The sequence below is a fragment of the Gorilla gorilla genome, chromosome 3 (genome assembly GCF_029281585.2).
Source record: "Gorilla gorilla gorilla isolate KB3781 chromosome 3, NHGRI_mGorGor1-v2.1_pri, whole genome shotgun sequence".
NCBI classification, from domain to species: Eukaryota; Metazoa; Chordata; class Mammalia; order Primates; family Hominidae; genus Gorilla; species Gorilla gorilla.
The window spans coordinates 62,081,982-62,106,204 of NC_073227.2; the positions used below are offsets into that span (position 1 = coordinate 62,081,982).

General features: G+C 35.0%; 1 protein-coding gene across 7 annotated transcripts in view; it reads left to right on the plus strand.

Moving 5' to 3' along the window:
* Nucleotides 1-24,223, plus strand: part of TECRL (trans-2,3-enoyl-CoA reductase like) — a 136,506-nt gene that overhangs the window by 70,392 nt on the left and 41,891 nt on the right. For 5 of the 7 annotated variants that reach the window (XM_055384209.2, XM_031010257.3, XM_019025107.3 and 2 more), the window contains exons 3-4: nucleotides 13,905-13,949; nucleotides 19,663-19,766. In XM_055384209.2, coding sequence (XP_055240184.1) covers nucleotides 13,905-13,949; nucleotides 19,663-19,766 — 149 coding nt within the window. The remainder of the gene's footprint in view (nucleotides 1-13,904; nucleotides 13,950-19,662; nucleotides 19,767-24,223) is intronic. The other 2 variants (XM_055384212.2, XM_055384207.2) reach the window with 1 other exon arrangement.

Genomic DNA, 24,223 nt, shown 5'->3' on the forward strand with positions numbered 1-24,223 from the left:
GAGTTCTTAATAATTTTTTTGTAATTTGACATACTATTACATTTATTCCTCACAGTGTCCTGAATAGATAGATACTTTTGTGGCCTCCCTTTATTTTTGTTTTTATTGTTTGTTTCACAGATGAGAACACTAAGATTCATGGAAATCATTTACCTGAGAATAGTAAAACGACAACAGAGTATAATTTCAGATTTTAAGCACAGTGAATGTGGACAGACTTTGGTGATTAAGCAGTAATCACCTTCTCTTCAGATAGGGAAAGGATTATAAGTAACAGTCTCACATTTAACTAAAATCATGGTATATATAAATATAAATAAACACACACACATACACACACACACACACATATATATATATATAAAACTACTACCAAGTCTTCTTCTAAAAAAGGCTATGCATCTATTTAAATATTATAAAATCACATCACACATTCTTCAGTGTCATGCAGTCCTCCAATCACTGCATATACTAGTGGTGATCAAAATGATCCAGAGTACTTGTTCTCATGGAGATTTCACAACAGTAGTGAGAAATGTACACTAAAAATCTTAATAGACATAAGTAATTTCAGATATAAAGACCAAAAACAGGGAAGTGGGGAAACAATAACAGGCAGAAAATACTAGGATCTGCTCCATCTGGCAGTATTTTTATGAGATTTTTAGGGTGTTGCTTTTCTGGCTGGAAACTTGTGGCTAGTGATGCCTTTGCCTGAGTTTTCCTTGGGCCTGCTGGGCTCATTCTGCCCACTCGGCCTGGTAGGCTGCACTGAGCTCATGCTACTGGCCTGGATCCCATGCCTCGAAGGGAAACTGAAGTCAGGTGTGGAGTGACAAGGGGTGTGTGAGTGAGTGTTGGATCAGGCCACTGCACAGTCAGACATGCTGGCTCCTGCCACAGGGTAGACACCTCCAGGTGCCAGCATGGGTGTTAGCTCTCTGTGAGGCTGCAGCTGGACCAGGCACACCACAAGCTGCTTCCCCAGCTGTCACCGGGGAGTGTGATAGCACCCAGAAGCTTAGAAATGCCAGGAACCACAGGGGCCCAAAGAGGGAGTCACAGGCCTGGCTCCGGAAGCTCCCAGGTCTGGGCTCCCTGAAGGGCTGCAGCTTTTCTCTCCTTCTCTTCACCTGCAACGTGGCAAGCAAGGGGGATGTTTTAGCCCCATTTTTTTTTTTTTTAGATGGAGTTTTACTCTTGTCGCCCAGGCTGGAGTGCAATGATGTGATCTCAGCTCACTGAAACCTCACCTCCGCCTCCAAGGTTCAAATGATTCTCCTGCCTCAGCCTCCCAAGTAGCTGAGATTATAGGAATGTGCCACCACCCCCAGCTAATTTTTGTATTTTTAGTAGAGATGGGTTTTTGCCATGTTGGTTAGGCTGGTCTCAAATCCTGATCTCAGGTGATCCACACACCCCAACCTCCCAAAGTGCTGAGATTACAGGTGTCAGCCACCTTGCCTGGCCTTCAGCTCCATTTTTGTTATAGCTCTTTTAGCCTTGCTGTTTGGTGGATCCTGAGTTCTTGTCCCACTAACAGCAAGAATGAGGTATGAAGACAAGTGGAGGGTGGGAAAGATGAAGAGGAGCTTTACTGAGCAATAGAACAGCTCAGAGAAAACCTATAGGGAGAAGCTCCTTTCTGCTGCCAGGGTCTCCCAACAAGTGTTCAGCTCTTAGCAGAGAGGAGACCCTAGAGTGGGAAGCTCCTCTCCATGGGCAGGTTGTCCCATCATCTCTGCAGCTCTCAGCAGAGAGGAGGTCCTGCAATGGGTTGTTCTCCACTGCAAGCAGGTCATCCTGCTGTCTTCCAAGCTCTCAGCAAAGAGGAGGCCCTGGAGTGGGTTGTTCCTCTCTGCAGCTGGTAGTTCCCACCTCTCCTCAGCTCTGCCTGAGCCTGGGGCTTTTATGGGCTTCAGATGGAAGGAAGTGTACTCTGATTGGTCCATAGGCAGCCAAGGGAGGGCCCAGAAAAGACACCACAAGTTCACATCCCAGTCTGTGAGACTGGCGGCTGGGTCCTCATCCTTCAGGTACTTCATGGCCTGAAGATGGGGCCTCACCAGGAACTGGCCCCCTCTGCCCAGGAGGCTGTCTGCTTCCTACTGCTGTTTATGGTGCCCAGGTTGTTCATGCCAAGGGGCATCTACATGCCAGTGCCAAGCTGCTCTTAGTACCCCTATGGCTTTCCTCCCTTGCTTGTCAGTGCCCAAAGTCCAGAGGGGGCTAGAGCAGCAGGCAGCAGGGGGCTGGTGTGTCAGCACTGCTCCAAGTGTGCACAAACCCAGTAGGGCTGTCACGGTGCCCGGGCTTGGTCCCAACTTTGCTCTGAAATTGGAGTGGGCACTGACAGCAGAGAGAAGCCAGACAGCTGGAGCAGACACTTTCAAGCCTGTGAAGGCAGCAGGGCCTCCACAGACCTCTGAGAGTGCAGAGATTCCTGGGCCTGCAGCCATGATTTGGGTGGCTGCAGCTGTGTTCGCTGGGGTGATTGTCATGCCTGCTCCATGGAGTGAGAGGCTGGGGTCTGCAGCCACAGTTTGGATGGCTGCAGCAGAACCCAGGAACTCCTGCCCCTACTTATAAGGGGTGAGACTCCCGCTTTTTCCTGGCTTCTGCCAGCTCCATGGAGCATGCAGTCCTGGCCTCACCTCCCTACTGCAGCTGGCATGATGGCAACAGCCTCTACAGATGACCTGATGCTGCCATCAGTATCAGGAAAATTCTCTCTGTATAGAGTAATTCAGTAAGTCAGAAAGTCAAATAGTTGAGTAAAACGAGGTTTACGGTTGCTCATAGTGAGACCAAGAGAGAAGAGGGCAAAGTAAAGTAGGTCCGTTCCTCGGGTTGTGATTTGTTATGGATCCTAGAATTTAGTCCAGAATAGCATGAAATTTAGGAGAAATGAGGAATTTATGATCATGAAAATAGTAGAATAATTCTTGGAAAATCAAGGAATGTTTTAGAGAGAATTATTAGTGTAAATAAGCAGAAAGGAGAGATGGTGATTATAAGAAGTAAGATATTTGAAATCTCTAGTTTGAGGGTAGTGCATTTCTTAGTATAAGACGTGGGGAAAGAGTTGCAGAGCAGAGAATCTTCAGATTTGAGTAGATCAAGGACCTAAAGGGCAGAAAATTAAAGTGATGTTAAAATCATCAACATTGATAAGTAAATAGTGGAGGAGAGGATGTTCTGTGCTAATATGATCAGTGATTTAGGTGGAAAGAACATTAGACATAGCAATTAGAAGAAATAATATTAGATAGTAAAGTCTAGTGATATGCATTCCACAAGGAAAATGGAAAACAAATATTTTTCCATATATATATATTTTTTTATTATACTTCAAGTTCTAGGGTACATGTGCACAACATGCAGGTTTGTTACATATGTATACATGTGCCATGTTGGTGTGCTGCACCTATTAACTCATCATTTACGTCATTTACATTAGGTATATCTCCTAATGCTATCCCTCCCCCCTCCCCCCACCACACAACAGGCCCCAGAGTCTGATGTTCCCCTTCCTGTGTCCAAGTGTTCTCATTGTTCAATTCCCACCTATGAGTGAGAACATGTGGTGTTTGGTTTTTTGCCGTTGTGATAGTTTGCTGAGAATGATGGTTTCCAGCTTCATCCATGTCCTTACAAAGGACATGAACTCATCCTTTTTTATGGCTGCAGAGTATTCCATGGTGTATATGTGCCACATTTTCTTAATCCAGTCTATCATTGTTGGACATTTGGGTTGGTTCCAAGTCTTTGCTATTGTGACTAGTGCCGCAATAAACATACGTGTGCATGTGTCTTTATAGCAGCATGATTTATATTCCTTTGGGTATATACCCAGTAATGGGATGGCTGGGTCAAATGGTATTTCTAGTTCTAGATCCTTGAGGAATCTCCACACGGTCTTCCACAATGGTTGAACTAGTTTACAGTCCCACCAACAGTGTAAAAGTGTTCCTATTTCTCCACATCCTCTCCAGCACCTGTTGTTTCCTGACTTTTTAATGATCACCATTCTAACTGGTGTGAGATGATATTTCATTGTGGTTTTGATTTGCATTTCTCTGATGGCCAGTGATGATGAGCATTTTTTCATGTGTCTGTTGGCTGCATAAATGTCTTCTTTTGAGAAGTATCTGTTCAGATCCTTTGCCCACTTTTTGATGGGGTTGTTTGTTTTTTTCATGTAAATTTGTTTGAGTTCTTTGTAGATTCTGGATATAAGCCCTTTGTCAGATGAGCAGATTGCAAAAATTTTCTCCCATTCTGTAGGTTGCCTGTTGACTCTGATGGTAGTTTCTTTTGCTGTGCAGAAGCTTTTTAGTTTAATTAGATCCCATTTGTGAATTTTGGCTTTTGTTGCCATTGCTTTTGGTGTTTTAGACATGAACTATTTGCCCATGCCTATGTCCTGAATGGTATTGCCTAGGTTTTCTTCTAGGTATTTTATGGTTTTAGGTCTAACATTTAAGTCTTTAATCCATCTTGAATTAATTTTTGTATAAGGTGTAAGGAAGGGATCCAGTTTCAGCTTTCTACATATGGCTAGCCAGTTTTCCCAGCACCATTTGTTAAATAGGGAATCCTTTCCCTATTTCTTGTTTTTGTCAGGTTTGTCAAAAATCAGATAGCTGTAGATATGTGGTATTATTTCTGAGGGCTCTGTTCTGTTCCATTGGTCTATATCTCTGTTTTGGTACCAGTACCATGCTGTTTTGGTTACTGTAGCCTTGTAGTATCATTTGAAGTCAGGTAGCATGATGCCTCCAGCTTTGTTCTTTTGGCTTAGGATTGTCTTGGCAATGTGGGTTCTTTTTTGGCTCCATATGAACTTTAAGGTAGTTTTTTCCAGTTCTGTGAAGAAAGTCATTGATAGCTTGATGGGGATGGCATTGAATCTATAAATGACCTTGGGCAGTATGGCCATTTTCACGATATTGATTCTTCCTATCCATGAGCATGGAATGTTCTTCTATTTGTTTGTGCCCTCTCCTCTTTTATTTCATTGAGCAGTGGTTTGTAGTTCTCCTTGAAGAGGTCCTTCATATCCTTTGTAAGTTGGATTCCTAGGTATTTTATTATCTTTGAAGCAATTGTGAATGGGAGTTCACTCATGATTTGGCTCTCTCTTTGCCTGTTATTGGTGTATAAGAATGCTTGTGATTTTTGCTTATTGATTTCGTATCCTGAGACTTTGCTGAAGTTGCTTATCAGCTTAAGGAGATTTTGGGCTGAGATGATGGGGTTTTCTAAATATATAATCATGTCATCTGCAAACAGGGACAGTTTGACTGCCTCTTTTCCTAATTGAATACCCTTTATTTCTTTCTCCTGCCTAATTGCCCTGGCCAGAACTTCCAACACTATGTTGAATAGGAGTGGTGAGAGAGGGCATCCCTGTCTTGTGCCAGTTTTCAAAGGGAATGCTTCCAGTTGTGCCATTTAGTATGATATTGGCTGTGGGTTTGTCATAAATAGCTCTTATTATTTTGAGATACGTCCCATCAATACCTAATTTATTGAGAGTTTTTAGCATGAAGGGCTGCTGAATTTTGTCAAAGGCCTTTTCTGTATCTATTGAGATAATCATGTGGTTTTTGTCTTTGATTGTATTTATATGCTGGATTATGTTGATTGATTTGCGTATGGGAGACTTTAACACTCCACTGTCAACATTAGACAGATCAGTGAGACAGAAAATTAACAAGGATATCCAGGAATTGAATTCAGCTCTGCACCAAGCGGGCCTAATAGACATCTACAGAACTCTCCACCCCAAATCAACAGAATATACATTCTTCTCAGCACCACACCACACCTATTCCAGAATTGACCACATAGTTGGAAGTAAAGCACTCCTCAGCAAATGTAAAAGAAAAGAAATTATAACAAACTGTCTCTCAGACCACAGTGCAATCAAACTAGAACTCAGGATTAAGAAACTCACTCAAAACCGCTCAACTATATGGAAACTGAACAACCTGCTCCTCAATGACTACTGGGTACATAACAAAATGAAGGCAGAAATAAAGATGTTCTTTGAAACCAGTGAGAACAAAGACACAACATACCAGAATCTCTGGGACACATTTAAAGCAGTGTGTAGAGGGAAATTTATAGCACTAAATGCCCACAAGAGAAAGCGGGAAAGATCTAAAATTGACACCCTAACATCACAATTGAAAGAGCTAGAGAAGCAAGAGCAAACACATTCAAAAGCTAGCAGAAGGCAAGAAATAACTAAGATTAGAGCAGAATTGAAGGAGATAGAGACACAAAAAACCCTTCAAAAAATCAATGTATCCAGGAGCTGTTTTTTTTTAAAAGATCAACAAAACTGATAGACCACTAGCAAGACTAATAAAGAAGAGAGAAGATTCAAATAGATGCAATAAAAAATGATAAAGGGGATATCACCACCGATCCCACAGAAATACAAACTACCATCAGAGAATACTATAAACACCTCTACGCAAATAAACTAGAAAATCTAGAAGAAATGGATAAATTCCTGGACACATACACCCTGTTAAGACTAAACCAGGAAGAAGTTGAATCTCTGGATAGACCAATAACAGGCTCTGAAATTGAGGCAATAATTAACAGCTTACCAACCAAAAAAAGTCCAGGACCAGACAGATTCACAGTTGAATTCTACCAGAGGTACAAAGAGGAGCTGGTACCATACCTTCTGAAACTATTCCAATCAGTAGAAAAAGAGAGACTCCTCCCTAACTCATTTTATGAGGCCAGCGTCATCCTGATACCAAAGGCTGGCAGAGACACAACAACAACAAAAAAGTCCAATATCCATGATGAACATCGATGCAAAAATTCTCAATAAAATACTGGCAAACCGAATCCAGCAGCACATCAAAAGGCTTATCCACCATGATCAAGTGGGCTTCATCCCTGGGATGCAAGGCTGGTTCAACATATGCAAATCAAGAAAACAAATATTTTTGAAGCAGCATTTAATAAGAAAAAGGACTCCTAATACTCTTTCTGACATACAATCATGTAAATTTATTATGAAATATAAATACTAGTTGAAGAAGAGGAAGAAAAGTTTTATATCATAGCAGGACAATGAAGGACTCTTTGGAGTGGAATTTGATGATTTAGAAGACAGATCATGAGTGCCCTAAAGCAGCAGTCCCCAACCTTTTTGGCACCAGAGACCAGTTTCATGGAAGGCAATTTCTCCACACACTGGCAGTGGTAGGGAGTGGTTTCACGGTGATTCAAGCACATTACATTTATTTTGCACTTTACTTCTATCATTATGACATTGTAATATATAATGAAATAATTATGCAGCTCACCAAAATGTAGAATCAGTGGCAGCCCTGAACTTGTTTTCCTAAAACTAGACAGTCTCCTCTTGGGGTGATGGGAGATAGTGACCATTAGGCATTAGATTCTCATAAGGAGCATGCAACCTAGATTCCTCACATGCACAGTCCACAATAGGGTAGGTGCTGCTATGAGAATCTAATGCTGCCACTTATCTGACAAGGAGCCAGAGCTCAGACGGTAATGTGAGTAATGGGGAATGGCTGTAAACACCGATGAGGCTTTGCTCACATGCCCACCACTCACCATGTGCTGTGCAGCCAGGTTCCTAATAGGCCATGGACCAGGACTGGTCTGTGGCCCAGGGGTTGGAGACCCCTGCCTTAAAGTATGTTGGAAAATCTGAGAAGGTATGATGAGGTGGACAATCAGGTCTGATTACTGTTTCTGCAAAGTAAAATTGGGAGGACTGTCACTGAGTTAAAGGGTCCTCTGGGAGACTTGCACAGCAGATAGTATGTAATGTAAATGGGGACATAGGTATGATGACCAATCTTGCTTCTTCCTTAGATGATGTTGGGTAATTCAGTGAGCACACTGGTTACAAATTTTAACCAGTGAGCATAAATAAATATGTTGGTTGCAATCTGTCTTCCTGCCCCACTTAATTCTTGCTTTGTGCTTCGTATCACAAGTAACCAGCTTGTTGCTTTATGCATCCTTCCTTCATCCTATTTTTTATTGTATAATTCAGAGATTTTGTGCAGCTTTAAAATTTTCCATTTCTAGAAGCATGTCTTTGTTTTCCTATAGAAACTTTTTTCTGCAGTTGCTGATTATATTGTGTTAGTGCACTCTATCTTTGTAAAAGTAAACTCTTTAGCAGTTGTATTGTTTTTCAAGGTCAGCAAAATTATAGACATTGATTGATGCTGGTTTCAGTGTTAAACACTTTTAGTTGTTGAGAATGAGAGCGGAAATAGTTTTCTCATTTTTCAGACAGATAAACACTATCATACGTCTCATGCTAAACCATTAAATGTCTCACTGGTGTCCTTGGTTCCATTCTGGCTTGATCACTTAATTATGTAGGTAGCATTTACGAGACTGCAAAGAAATGGTTTACAGAGAATAAAATGGTCTATTTAATCCCAGTGAAGTATTGTACTAAATGAATCTTTTTAGACAAAATAAACCCAGCTAATTTAACAATATTAAATCAGCAGCCAATATCTTTAGCACATCAAGGAAGAATTTTGGGTAATATTTGATGTTTATTTCTTAATTAGAAAGACAAGAATTCATGTGCCTGCCCCTTTTCTTAGGTCTGTAGGCTTCCACTGTTTAGAAGGAGTATAACAATTCTAATAAAATAACATATTCAAAGTGACAATGCAATTTACACAGGACATTCTCTCATGCCATGACACTTCCTATTTAGCATTCCATTCCCCAACTAATACTTCCTATTCCTTAATTTTGTTTTGTACATTCTTCCTAAATTTACAGGATGGTTTAAAGTCAAAGAATACTTCCCATTTTGTACATTATGGTTGTATATATTTTTTGCATATGCACATACATTATTAGTAGTATTGTAATCATATTGTATATAATCAAATTATAAGATATTCTGCTTTTTTATATAGAATTATCCATATGCATGCCAGAATTTTGCTCAATATTGTTTTATTTATTTCATCATCTCATCGCTTTCTCTTGAAATCAACTTCTTTTTCTCAAATTGGTCCTTTAGATGTTAATCTAATGATGGAAAGAAGTGTTCTATTGACAGTAAGACTTGTTAGTCTAATTAAACTTGTCCTCATTTTACATTTTCTTTCAATAGTGTTTTATTTAAAAGCTATTTGGCCAATATCTTATATCACTCTTTAGAACTCTTCTATTAATTTAATTGCCATTCATTTGTTGGTAATATTTATGACATTTTTTGTTTTTTAATCTGTTTTTTAAAAATATTTTTCTATTATTGTTTCAAATGGTTTAGCAATTATATACTTACATCTGGTTTTTATTACATATATATTCAGTATATAGATCTTGTCATCATATGTCTTTAATTATATATCAATATATGTGTATGTGTACATTTTATTTTATATATCTATATAGTTATTTACAGTAATTCTTTAATATTTATCTTGATATATTTTGCCAGTATTGGAAAACTCTCAGCCATCATATCATTTAATATATAGCTTTTTCACTTTTCCTTAACTTTTTTATTCTCACACTTCAGTTTCACATATATTAGAATGATGTACTTTTTCATTGCTCATCATGTATATATCCTACACCTTTCCCGTTCCACATATTTATCTCTCTTTGCTTTAGTTGGGATATTTTCTTCCAACTTGCAGAGTTCACTATTTTTCTCTCTACCATTAAATGATATCTCATAAACTCACTTACTATACTTTGCAGTTCCAAAATGTCTGTGTTTCTTTCCATAGTTTCTAGGTTTTCAAATAATTCTGTCTTGTATTTTATGTTTATATCAATCATAGTTATTCTTAATTGTGTATGAAAACTTTATCTGAGTTGTTGGTGAATCTCTATAATACCTTTTTAATTTCCCCCTGGTTTTTCATCATGTCTTGTCTTCTAGCATTCTTCGTTCTATTTTATTGAGGCCTGGTATTATATATGAAAAAATTTAGAGATAATTATAGGGTCTGAATAAAGAAGCGATCTCCTTCCAGAGAAGATTTACATTTGCCTCTGCCAGCAGTAAGGCTGGACTTTGGAGGTTACAGATCACTTTAATTCAAACAGGGATGGAGATGACTCAAAATTGGGCTTAGTTTCCTTTAAGAATTGATTGATTTCTGATTCGTCCTTATTTAAGGATAACGACTGAAATTGTGGACTTTTACCAGGGCTTCTCTTTGTGCATAAAGTTTGATTTTTGTCCCATTAGGCTCATAGGTGTGTGAAAAGCCCTGCTCAGCTTCCTCGCCTCTTAGCTCCTTCTTCCAATATAAACAGATACCCTTAGGGGAATGTGGCTAAGGGTAGTTGCTAGACCCAGCTTTCTGAGCTTCTCCTGTCTCCCAGATCTTGGTTCCCTAATTCTTTTTATTTTTCTTAACCACTCTGTGGAGATTTTGATAAAATATTTTCTCATACTTTTTCAGTTGTTCTCAGCAGGAGGGATGGATGAGATGGAATATGTAGTTTGTCATTGCAATTAATGGACTTTTTTTGCTTATTATTGTGGATGCCTGTGAACATGTTATATCATTTAATTTTGGTCCCTATTTCTTTTAATCTATCTTTCATATTTTCTGAATCCCTTTATCTTTCTGCTTTCTGAGTAGGTTCTTCAGGCTCATCCTTTCATTGACTAATTCTTCTGTTTGTTCTGTATGACTACACTATCATTCCATTACATTTTAATCATAAGGTACAAAAGGTTTTATTTATTTCAATAAATTTTATTTGATCTTTTCTCAAAAAATCCTGTAGGTTTTTGCAGTACCATGTTTTCCTAATATTTTTGATTCTTTATTTTAAATCTTCCAATCATCTTTAAATGATTTAGGTGACTTTCTATGAGAGTCCATATTTATGATGTTCTCTTGAGTTAATCTTATTATTTATCATGTCCCTGGACACTGTCTGATGGTGGATTAGTTTTTATATGATTTTTAAAACTTAAATTGTAAGTTTACCTACTTGAGGGTTTTAAGCTATGTTACCTAAACTGAATGCATAGTCCTCCAGTAGGTTATTTTTTCTAGGGCCAGATGTCCCAGAAGTATTACAGCTTGAGACCACCATTAGTGGAACACTACTAAAGTTTCAATGAGAGTGTTCCAAAAACCTGACAGTAATATTATAATATATACTTAAGCATCAAAACCTAATATGGCACCAGTGGCTGTTTACAAATTCTCAGGGGATATATATTTTCTATCTTTGAACAGGCAGAGATTGACATATTTTACCTGTACTGGAGGTGAATTTCTTTCTAGTTCTCTCTTTTAATTAAATATGTGTATCTGTGCATAGGAATCAATACCAACACTAGTACTGGCCTAGGGCTTTATATGGATTCCCAATGTGCAAGAAAACCAAAGAAATTGTGTAAACCCCAAAACTTACTGAATTATTTCTCAGGTTCTTGATTATTTCCTATAATTGGGTTTTCCTTTTTTGTCTTGTGATCTCTATGCGTAAAAGTTATATTTTATCTAAGAATAATAGTTATATGCGTGTCTATATTGCCGGAAATAAAATATGTTCATCTTTAGGATGTGGTATTTGTTTAGAATAGAACTGCCATTCTTATTGTATTGACTGCATGCTTCAAATTTAGTTAATAACAAATATAATTCTGTTTTTCTTGACAACTAGAATGTTTTCTCCCATTAATCACTTTATTTGGGGGGAGGATCAGCTATAGTCTAATATGAATTCAGTGATATTCACCTTTGTTATTTCTTTCTATGGGATAAAGTTTTGTGATTAATTAAACTTTTATTTGTGGTAGAGACAGTCTCATTATATTGCCCAGGCTAGTCTTGAACTCCAAGGGTCAAGTATTCTTCCTGTCTTGGCCTCCCAAAGTGTTGTGATTACAGGTGTGAACCACCACGCTCAGCTGATTAATTAAAGTTTAACATTAATTAACATCTTTTTTACTTGAGATATATTTTACTCCTATTATAATGTTAACACCACCCTACGGGCTATCAACATTTGAACTTTTGACCAATATTGAGTTAAATTTCCACATGTGCAATGACCATATATATCCTGTCAATCATTAAGTATCCTTAAGAGGTCGCTAATGTTCAGTTCCAAACAGGAGTTTTGTAAGGTCTTAGAATTACAAGAGACAACATTCAATTCATTTTAGTGTTCATATTTCAGAAAATAAACTGGCAGGTTTTATGTCTGTAAATTTGTTAAGACTTCCAGACACTTCACGGTTCTTCTAACATTGTTGCATTCAATGCATAATCAGGTGTTGCTAAGCAGCACATTATGACTTTATTATTTTAGGTAGCATATAAACATATTTTGGTTACTTTAAGCCATGATAGATGTTTCTCTGATTTTTTCCTCATTTTTAGTTTCTCCTTTTTCTCTTTCCTCAATAGTACAGTAAAATAGTACTATTTTACTGTACAGTAAATAGTACAGTAAATAGTACAGTAAAATAGTAAAGTAGAACCCTCAGTTTTCCCTTATAAAATAGAATAAGAGTTTTATGTATCATTCTGTGGCCTTTCAACATTTATTGTACTATATTCAATCTTACAAATATTTATTATTTAAAAAGTACTAATAATTGAGTATATTAATTTGACCTTTAATATCACGGCTATATTTGGGGTATTTATTTATTATTATTGTAAATGCATTGAAAAGTTGTAATCAAAGCAATATAATTTTTAACCAAATAAAATTACTTGGCTATAGAAAGTCACGGAGCTAATTATCTCTAAATAGCATCTCTCAGCTATGTTTTATGTTTTGATTTACTAGTTTTAGGAAAATAACGTATTTTCTAGATAGTTAAATTTACGTCAGTGTATGCATTTACAATACCCACACATAATAGATTTTAGAAGGTAAAACATACAATATATTCTTAAAATTACCCACATATATTTTTCATCCGAACTTCCTCTTTTCTTTCAACTAGTAATATATTACCTATTAATAGAGGCTCTGTCCATGGTTTCTCATTTCCATGAAGCACTCTCATCCCTTTCTAGTCCTGAGTCATCTCTGCTTTCTCCCATGAATGTATTGAAAAAAAAGAAGATAATTGTGGAAAATTCCTTTAAAAATACTCTTTTAAAAATTTATTATACGTGTGGTAAATTTGTTTAAAGTTTAATCTCAAAGTTAAGAAGTAAACTTTTAATGGAGACTTTAAAACGATGGTATAGAATTTATTTTAAGATAAAGTTATATTCTGATAATTGTGAATCAACTCTTCATTATGGCAGTGTATAATAAAGATGATTTGATTTTTCTATAGCGACAGAATTATTTAGTGCTCTCTTTATTCCTAATGGTAGTACAAAGAGAAAATTTCAAGTGATGCTTCTGCTATGACCAATAAACTCATAATATTAAAAGTCAATGATACATATAATTCTGATAGACATCTTAGTATTTACTCTTGATAGAGAAAATAACCCAATTTCAGGCACAAATATTAGATGAATTTGAAATGAGATTAAAGTTCCCAATTTTAAATAAAATATGTTCAAGCTTTTTATTGATGAAAAACTTACATAGACTGAAGTGCACAAGTCATAGCTCATACTACCTGATGCATGTCCAAAACCTGAACACACCTATATAACAAGTCCCAAAATCAAAAAGCAGAAACTTACCACTTTTAAAGCTTTCCTCATGCTTTCTCTCAGTCACTATCCGTCATTGCTGGTCAGTACCCTACAAAAGGTAACCACTATTTCTATTTCTGACACTAGATAACCTATTTTATTTACTTCCTAGATCTAAATGGTCTTCCCATGGAAACAGTTAGTTTTATAAGCTATAGTTACACTTTTTCTGACAATTAAATGTTATTTTTCATTGAATAGGTCCAAAGTGGTACCCTTCTCGAGTTGGTCTGCAGCTAGAATGTGGTAAGAAGCATTTTTCACTGATGTGTTTATTTAATTTATAATCCCTTTTCTATTTTCAAAAGCTGACATTCACTTATCACTTAGCAAATATACAACTTTTAGTATTATTTAATTGATTCTCCCAACAAACTACAGCTCCACTTTTATAAATGAATAATTTAGTCTCAAATAGGTATTTTTTACATATTCACTGTCTGTGAGTTTTAGAAGCAGATTCTGAAACTAAAATATTTTTGTTTGTGAAGCTTTAACTGGTCGTCTGTGAAGCTTTAACTGGTCACCTTCTCATTCCACTGCCCCATAATATATTCCTAAGGTTAATGCTTAGCTTTTTCAATTTTTTTTCTTTTTCTTTTTGCTGTTATAAAGCAGAATAAGTGACATAAGGAACAAAACTAATGAATTTGGAGAAGAAGCATTATGCCCACTATTAAACCTCAAATTTCTCAGATTTTTAAACCCTATGATCTCAAGAAATTTATCAATAAATGCACTTAAAAATGGCTCCTACCAATAATTACTGTTACTGACACTACATCAACTTTATTTTAAATTTGGAGTTTAAAATTTTAATGAAAGCTGTCGGTAGCATGTACTTTTTTTCAGGATAGAATGAAAAAGCCTTTAATAGTAAATCTATAGGAGGTACCTCTTAAGGAATTTCAATCTCCCAATTTTTCATAAATAATGAGTTGAATTTTTTTTCTATTGCTTTTCCTAATATTTAGGTTGCCCTCTCTTAGGTATTACATGCACTTAAAGACAAATGATTATTTCTTTGAGTCTCTCAAAACTGTTATGAGTGTTTTCATTGCTGTCTTAAACATTTAATCTTTCTCTGAGAACTGTATGTTCAAAACAAAGAAATATGCAAGATTTCTAGGAGCCACACTTTTTTGATTCTCTCATATTTATTTTTGCTCAAACGTTCAAGACAAATTCCCACCTACCTAGAGTTTAAGAAAGACAAATTATTGTCTCATCTATTTTTGCCTTCATAGGGCCTAGCACATGTCAGCACATAAGTGCCTTTCAATACATGGATGTTGACATATATGAAATGAAATTGACTCTTACACAAAGAAGCCTCAAAGAATGTCACAGACAACATTGTCAAATGTAACTTCCATTTGAAGGACACTATAAGAGACTGATAAATTTCTGTTAGTTCAGTGTTCTGGTGAATATGACATATTCCTTTTCTCCCAAATTTATTTACCTAGTTGAGTGTACAAGGATGGGGTGTGAGATGAGTAAAATATAGTTGTCGCAGTGTCCTGAAAAAGAAATGTAACGATGTATTTGAAAAAAATGTCAACTGATTTAGTAAGATATCATGCAAAGAAATCAAAATCCAAAGCTCATTTGGATTGATTCAGATTTCTACATTTGATTGACTTTCTCATACTTACTTGCCTACATGGTCTTCTTTTATATGGCAGAACTAAAAAAACCACTTAAATCATTTTTAAAGTGTTAGCGTTTATATGTTTATAATGCATATGATGATTGGCACAGGCTAGTTGCTCCATCAATCTTAGTCATAACTATTAATATTAAGAAAAAAAAGACAATACCAAAACAAAGCAGGGTCTTAATATTTATACATTTGCTCCCAAAATATACTTACTAAAATCGTTGATCTTATATGAATATTAGAGACTTCTATAGTTTCCTCACACAAAAGAAACCTTTAAAACACAAATAAAATAGAAGCATTGATTTTCATGGGTAAAATTTTAACCAGTTCTTTAGCTCTGTGTCTCTGTTGAGCTGTGCTATATTTAGCTGAACTTGGATAGGTTCATGCATGCAGCTGCAGTGAGCTGCTGGGCTGTTAGGGAATGATTGGTCTGCAATAACCACAACTTTCATGAAATTCCCTTTGTTCAATGTGGTCACTCATCCCTCAGCAAAATAGTTTGAACTACTCACAAGCTGGGAGTAGAGATATAAAAATGAGCAGAGGTACTAAAGAATTGTTGAAGCCCAGGTTTGGAAATAGCAAATGATCACTTGTCCTGCAAGTCACTAGTTAGCCCATATTCAAGGGATGGGAATATGAGAACAGCTATCACTGAGAAGAACTACAAGGTCATACTGTATATGGTGTGCATATGGGGAAGAATTTCAGCAATTTTTACAATAAATCTGTCATATAATCTGGTAAGTAAAATATTTTGTATATTCCTACCTTTATTAATATGCTTTATAATGTCCTGGAAGGACTGGGAAAATTTCTAATGTTTAAAATGATTGGATTTCTACATAGAAAAAATAGATTTTTTTCCATCACTGTTTCCAAGCAATACATCAAAGCTCCATCCACATCCTTTATACAATAGTCTTGACAAACCACTAGGTTTGTTGTGTACCCCCGTTCCAGGCCCATACTTGGGAGGGAATATCCAAAGACCAGGTTGTGCTTGTGTTAATTTGGTCAGGAAATTCAGGGCCCTTAAGTGGCTGAAGCATGATCTAGAAAGATATGTCATGGGATCTAGTTAGGTATGTCCTGTCCTCTTGGCCCCATATATTCCTCTCCCTTTGATAAGGGACATAATCATGGAAAGCCAAGGACAATGGTCCCTTTTTCTTGAGTCTGAATGCTATGATTAATGATACATCTAGATTTTATCAAGTCATTTTTTCAAAATCTCATATTGATGGGACCACATTTTAAAAACAGAATGCCAATGATCTGTTCTTTGAAGTTGGCAAGCATGATAGAGGGTAGAAACTAACCCCTTTTCTAAGGGTGCTAATAGATGTATATTGGAAACATATTTTCAGCACACTTTCAAGTGACACAAAGCTAGCTGAATTTTTTGTCCTTATTAACATTTTCTTGTTCTTATACATAATTGTCATAATACTACTGACAATTTTGATATCAAAGCCTTCACCTTGATCCGTATTGCGAAAGTTTTGTATTGCTATGTAACAAATTTACACAAATTTAGCAGTATAAAAAAACTATCATGTATTAGATTAAAGCCATATTATAGCTTGATTCTCTGATTAGGATTGTATAAGACTGGAATCAGAGTGTTGACTGAACTGAATTCTCATGTGAAGACTCTTGACAAAAACCCACTTCCATCTTCTTTTGTGTTATTGGAAGAGTTTGTGTTGGAAATGCTTGTTTGTTCCGATGCTGCAAAGAAATAGCACTCAAACATAAATTTAATTCTCTCAGCAAGGCAATTATTACTTTCTGCAGAAAGGGTGCTCATCGCAGATGGAATAAAGGTGAGAGCACCCTTTTGCATTTTATGTTTGTTTGTCTGTTTGTTTGTTTGGTCTTTGCAGTTGCATGAGAGAAGTTCCTGTGTTCTTGCTGGCTGTCACTTCCTAGAGGTAGCTGTCTTTTCTCAAAGGCCACCTGTATCCTTGACATTGACCTTCTCCATCTTCAAGCCAGCAATAGCACAGTGAATCTTCCCAATGCACTGGATCTCTGAATTCCTCTGTCTCTGATTTCTGCACACAGATTATAAAAACTCATGCAATAAATCAGGACTACCTAGATAATCTCATTTTTTAAAGCCATGCAATATAATTTAATCAACAGAGTAATAGCCTATATCATATGCAGAACCTCAGGGATTATACAGGTAGCAGAAATCCTGAGGATTATCTAAGAAATCTGCCTACCACACATGTGTTCTTAGGTAAACACAGGACTACGTTCACATTTTCAAAGCAATACCAAATTATATGTAATTATATATGTATATATGTATGTATTTTACAAATAGTAATCAATTTACATGAAATTTCTAAAATATAACTATGAAATGGTTTTGAATAAAGTACCCAGAGAACCATATACGTTAACATGACCACCTAAATTATCTGGCTGTTAAAAGTGGATTTATCAAATTTCTGCCTTCAAATGTAATATACAATAATTGTATATTTTTCATTTCCTTTTAAAAGACCTTTAGTTATAAATATAAGTAGATATCTTGGATTCTGAAAGATCATCTAATGGTAGATGCAAATTAACTTTTTTTATTTATTTCAAAAATAGAGACTGGAATGATGCCTTTTAATGATGTAGATAATATAAATCACAAATAACATGTTAAGTATAACAATAATAATAACAACAATAATAGGATTATATTTGAGAGATTAATCCATTTTGGTATTTGAGCTCTAGTCTACTCATTTTTCTTCCTGCTTGGTATACATTTCTTTAAATAAAACAAAATATTTATCTCTTACCTTATTAAATAATATTTGTTTTTCAAATATTTTATTATAAATAATGCTTAAAAAGTTTTTTTTACATATCTTCCCATATACACATTCCAGACTTGTCTGAAGGTTATTTTTAAGAATGGAGTAAATTATGTTTATTTTACATCTATCTTATGAGTAGCTCCTTTCAGTAACCTTTGTTATATCTTTGTCTTACTATGTCTAAAGTCTGTAATACTGGAAACCTTAGTGTGTTTTCATTCCTTTCTTTCCATGCTGAATACACAAACAATCTCATGAAGGCCCACGGTTTTAAATGTTAATGACTTTCAAATATCTGCACACACTTCTACCCTGCTGCCTATTTGTCAGTTCTTTCTTGAATGTCCAAGAGATACCACACACTTAAAATACCTTAAGGACTCTTAATTTTTACCCTCAGATCTTGCTTTTTCTGTAGTCTTCTTCATGTCAGTTAATGACATTACAATGCACTTAAGTACTCGGGCCAAAAATCTAACTGTCTTTACCTCACTGAATCTTCTCCTTTCAATCAGTTGATCAAGAAGTTAAATCTAGGCTATGTTCCAAATATATTTATAATTGATACATTTTAACATTCTCACCAGTACCACCTTAATCCCAACAAACATCAGCTTCAGCTGGATTAATTTTAAATGTCTCCTAAATAATCACCTCACTTCCCTTCTTTCTATTTTTCACACAGCATCCAGAATATATTTTAAAAAGATAAATTATGCCATTCTCCTGGTGCTTTGGAGGGACCATTCATCTATCCACCACTAATTTATGCTCTTATAAAATCTTTTAGAAAGTAGTTGAGACGTAGTTCTACTAACACTCAAAATTACACTTTTTGTTGTTTTGTTTTGTTTTCATTTTGAGGCAGGGTCTCTTTGTCGCCCAGACTGGAGTGCAGTGAAGCGATCTCAGTTCACTGTAGCCTTAACCTCCCTGGCTCAAGCAATCCTCCCACCTCAGCCTCCTGAATTGCTGGGCCTACAGGCACACAGCACCATGCCTGGCTAATTTTTTTCTGTTTTTTGTAGAGACAGGGTTTTGCCATGTCACCAAGATGGAACTCCTGGGCTCAAGCGATCTGCTCACCTCAGCTCGACAAAGTTTTGAGATTACAGATGTGAGCCTTTACACCTGTCCTAAAATTACACTTTAAAAAAATTCCTGTATGTTATTTGTTTAGGTCCTAATATGACATGTTCTCAGAAATAATAGGATAGTAACTAATGGTAGTCTAAATTTTGGGTAGATGGTATTGGGAAACCGCTGTGCATTTGAAGAGTTGCTAGATATATATTATAAAATGGCGTTGTTCACATTTTGTTTTACTTTGAAGATTTCTTGTACGTTGTAATTTCCATATTAAATTAATCGTTAGCTTTTACTGATTTTACACTAAGAAATTCTTTATTGTTATGCTAAGAAATTGTATTAAAATAAAATTTTCTTGTTATTTTTATTTTAGGCGGGCCTTTTTTGAAGGACTACATTACCATTCAAAGTATTGCAGCTTCCTCCATTGTCACACTGTATGCTACAGACCTAGGTCAACAAGTCAGTTGGACCACAGTAAGTGTTAATTTGAAATGTAATATACATTTCTCATATTTTGCTCTAAATAATTGACAGATTAATTCTATCAAATAAACTCATAGCGAAACAAAATGTACTGAAAGGTATTTTTAATTTTCTATTCTTACTATGACCAGTGGCCAAAGTTCTACTCAAGTATTGGAGCAATAGAAAAACCACAGTTTTGAAAAAGGAAGATAAGTTCCTTTTTTTTTTTTTTAAAGTCAACCCACTCTATGACTGGGAGCTTCAACTTTGTTACCAAAATACCAGAGGTTCGGTCTAGGTCCTGCTGCTCTCTGCACAGAAAGCCAATGATGGTGATGACAAGTATTGCCAAGGAAGAAGGCTTCAGTTGGTAGCTGCCCCTGAGGAGATGGGAGCTCAGTCTCACATCCATCTGCCTGACTGACTAAAACTAGGGGTTTATATAGCAGGGAAGAAATGTAACAATGTGTAAGAAAACAGGTACTAGGGAGGGACAAGGAGGCATCTGGTGGGGTGATCTGATGAATTTCAGTTCTTTGATACTCTTTTGAGAGGGCTGAAGGTTCTCTCCCGAGGAATAAGCTTAGGTAGAACAGATACAAGTTTCAAACTTTAACAGTAATAGAGGTCAATTTCTACATTTATCCAAAAATAACTGTCTACGGGACTATTGGGCTGGTTTCATCTGCTCCACCTATGCTTTGTTATTTACATGGTATCTCTTTACCTTTTCCTTCTAGTAATCTAGGAACATCACAGATTCTTTTGACACTGGAGAGAAGAGTATAGAATATCCAGTTAAAAAGGAGGTTCTCAGGCAGAGAAACAAACTTTTGGCAACTGACCATGAAAAAGTAAACTTCCTTCAGCCTGTGAAAATATTCTTTTGGCTCTTTTTGGAGGAAAATAGCAGGTGTTAAAATCATGGTATTTGAAAATGGCATTAGACGAATGAGGACTATATTGAAAAGACATAAGAGGGTTAAGAGGCAATGAAAATACTTGGTACTAGTGCACAGTATTGAAACACTCATGGGTAATAGAATAAATCAATGGAATAGCTTCAACAGCAAGAGGAAATGTTAATATGATATTTAGTAACAGAGGCAGTGAAAGAATTAATAAACAGTTTTGATATACAAAGAATAGTGAGCTCCTTTTCTTTCAATTACATTAAACTTCTGTTATTTGTATTATTTAAACTATAAGTTTTTCTTTGCAGTTACATTCCACTCCATATTTGTGATTACTTTTAATATTTTTCTATTCAAAATGACTTCTCTTTTTGCCACAATTAACAATCAACATTACCATTCATAGTGATTTGAGCTGTTTCTTTACAATTAAACAACCAATTTTTGTAAGTTTTACAAAGGTATGATAACTTATACATTAATATTTAATTGTTAATTTTTATCTAACACAAATTTAATTTTAAATTTATTAAAATATTGCTGCAACTGTGAATATTTTCTAACAGTCTTTCTTTTTAAGATATATTTCCCATGTAATTAATTAGTTCTATTTTATGTTTTCATTAAGAAAATATTTTCTGTGTGAAAAACTTTAAGAAATTAGTAGTATATATGCCCACAAAGGTGAGAAAAGAAGCTGCCAATGTTCTATGGTCGTGTTTGCAGTACAGTAAGGAGCTCAATAAATATTTTTTGAACAAACAAATAAATGAATGTCAAATGAAAAAAAAATAGTTGATTTATTTTCCAAAGTATATTGAGCTTTTGAGTACTAACTTGTACCACTAAAGATTGAGTTTAGAATCTTATGAATTCTTGTGAAGCACATTTTAATGTTTAGAAAACAACCTATAGAAGATGCATGCATTCGCAAATGAAGTTTTAATACTGTTCTTAAATGTGATGTCTACAGACCTTTGCTTAAAGAGATTTTAGAAAAGAGTGTTTGGTCTTCAAAGGTTAAAATATTCACAGGGTCTTTGTCCACATTTACAACGAAAAGGGAAGTCTGTTTACAGAAATTGTGTCAGGGTGAGCAGCATTAAACCATTAAATCATTAGAAATTTCAGCTTCATCACTTGGATAAGCACTGAGAAGAAAACACACTATAGTGGAATTATTTGACAATTGTACTAGAAAATTACAGCTTGTTTGAGAGGAAAATCATCTATGTGACAAAGAGAACTCTGCAGATAGGCTGGATATTTTTACATCAACCCCATGGATCACACATCTTTTTGCTCCAAATGAGTCAGTTCTATTAAATGCTAAAAATATACACATTACATTGCAATTACACCCATTTCGTTTCAACTAAATTATGCAACAAAAGTAATGTTTTACCACATATGACATTCTTGTTCATTGAAAGATATGAAAATTTGTTCGTATAATAAATATAATAGGTAAATAATCTAATTTAGCAAGGTTAAAATTAAGATTTTAATATTTTTCTCTAACAGTGTGTTACAAAATATTGAGTAAAATCTTGCCTCATTTAACTTACTAAAAAACTTAGGATAAAAGATTAATATGAAAATATAACAATTCTCATTATATGAACACTGTTAATTAATTAAAGTTATGCAGTTTTCACCATTTTTGTATTAATTCATGTATGTATGAGTTAATGTGTAATTCTATACAATTTATCCCTTGTATAAGTTCATGTATCTAACACCAATGTCAAGATAGAGAATTGCTTCATCCTTAAGAAGGAACTTCTTCCTGTTATCTTTGCATACTTACATACACTTTTTCCTATCCTGGAGTAACAACTGATGTGTTCTTCATCTCCCTATTTTTGTCATGTGGAAAATGCTCTATAAAAGGATTCAAACAATATTTTGAGATTGATGTTAATTTTTCTGTAAGCATAGTGTCCTTGAAATCCATCCTGATTTTTGTTTGTATCAATAATTGGTTCCCTTACATTGATGAGTAGTATTCAGTTATATGGATGTAATGGACTTTGTTTAACCATTTACACTTTGAATTACATTTGGGTGGTTTCTAGTATTTTGCTATTAACAAATAAAGCTGCAATGAATATTAGGGGTATTTGTATGAACTTTTTAAAAAATTTATCTGGGATACAGTGTTGAGTCTTGAGAATTCTTTATGTAATGTAGATATGAGTCCTTGTATATGTGGTTTGGAAATATTTTCTCTCATTCTTTAACTTGTCTTTTCATCATCTTAGCAGAACTTTTCACTGAAAGAATTGTTTTCAATTTTAATGCAGTCTAATTTATCAAGGTTTTCTTTTAAAGATTATGCTTTTACTTTCATATATAAGAATCCTTCAACTTAGTTCTAGGTCCTGGAGTTCTGTCCTGCGTTTTCTTATGAGTTTAGTAGTTTTATGTTTTACACTGTAATGATAGCCTATTTTTATTGTAAATTCCACATTTTTATTCTCTAAATCTAATTTTCTTCAATTTGTCTCACATGTTCTATAACCCTTATTTCTCTTTTTATCTTACCTTATTTTGAATTAATTGTCGTGCTCTCGTTTCTATTACCTTTGTGTTATTTTGGTATTTATATCTTCTATTTTACTAATTCTATGGGTTACCAAAGAGATTACAGAGTGAACCCTTGAGATATTAAATGCTAATGTACATTTTTACATTTGATTTTACTAAGGTAAAAACACTTCATAAATATTGAATATGACATTGAATGACTTTATATTTGAGCTCCTCCTGACTCATTTTCATGGTTTTGGTATAATATAATTTTCCATATATCTTAAATCCAAATACATTACTAAAATTTTATCTAACAAATACCTTATCCTTTAGACTTGACCTTTTTGCTGCGATTTAGTTATTTCTTCTAATGCTGAACTTACATCTGTGTCCTTCTCCCTGAAGAACATCTTTAGTGTTTTATTGTAGTTCTGTCATTGATGAATTATCTCCATTCTTGTTTATCTTAACATGTCCTTATTAACTTTTATTGTTAAAGAATATTTTTACATAAAAATAAGTTTATGTTGGCAGTTCTCTTTTCTTGACTTCACAATATTTTATTTTTTTGATTTCTGAATTCCATTGTTTCTGTTGAAAAGTCAGCTTTACTCCTTTGAAAGTAATGTGTCTTTTCTAAACAATTCTTGTTTGGTTTTGTTATCGGTAATTTGACTATGATATGCACAATTATTACCATATTTTTATTTACCTTGCTTTAGTTTTATCTGAGTTGGTGGTTTCATGTGTTCATGCGCACACACACACATGCATATAATTTGAAAAATTAGCTACCATTATCTATTCAACTATTTCTTGTCCATTATTCTCTTTAAATTCTTCTTTTAAATTTTACATTACATTTCAATATTTTTCTTTTCAAAGTGTTTACATATCTGAAAATCTCAACCTTATCTTTCATTTAACACATAAGAGATAGTTTTTGTTAAAGTTTGTGTCTGATATTCCTGTCATGTGCATCTTCAGTTTTTTTATTTTTATTTTTGCTATTTCTCT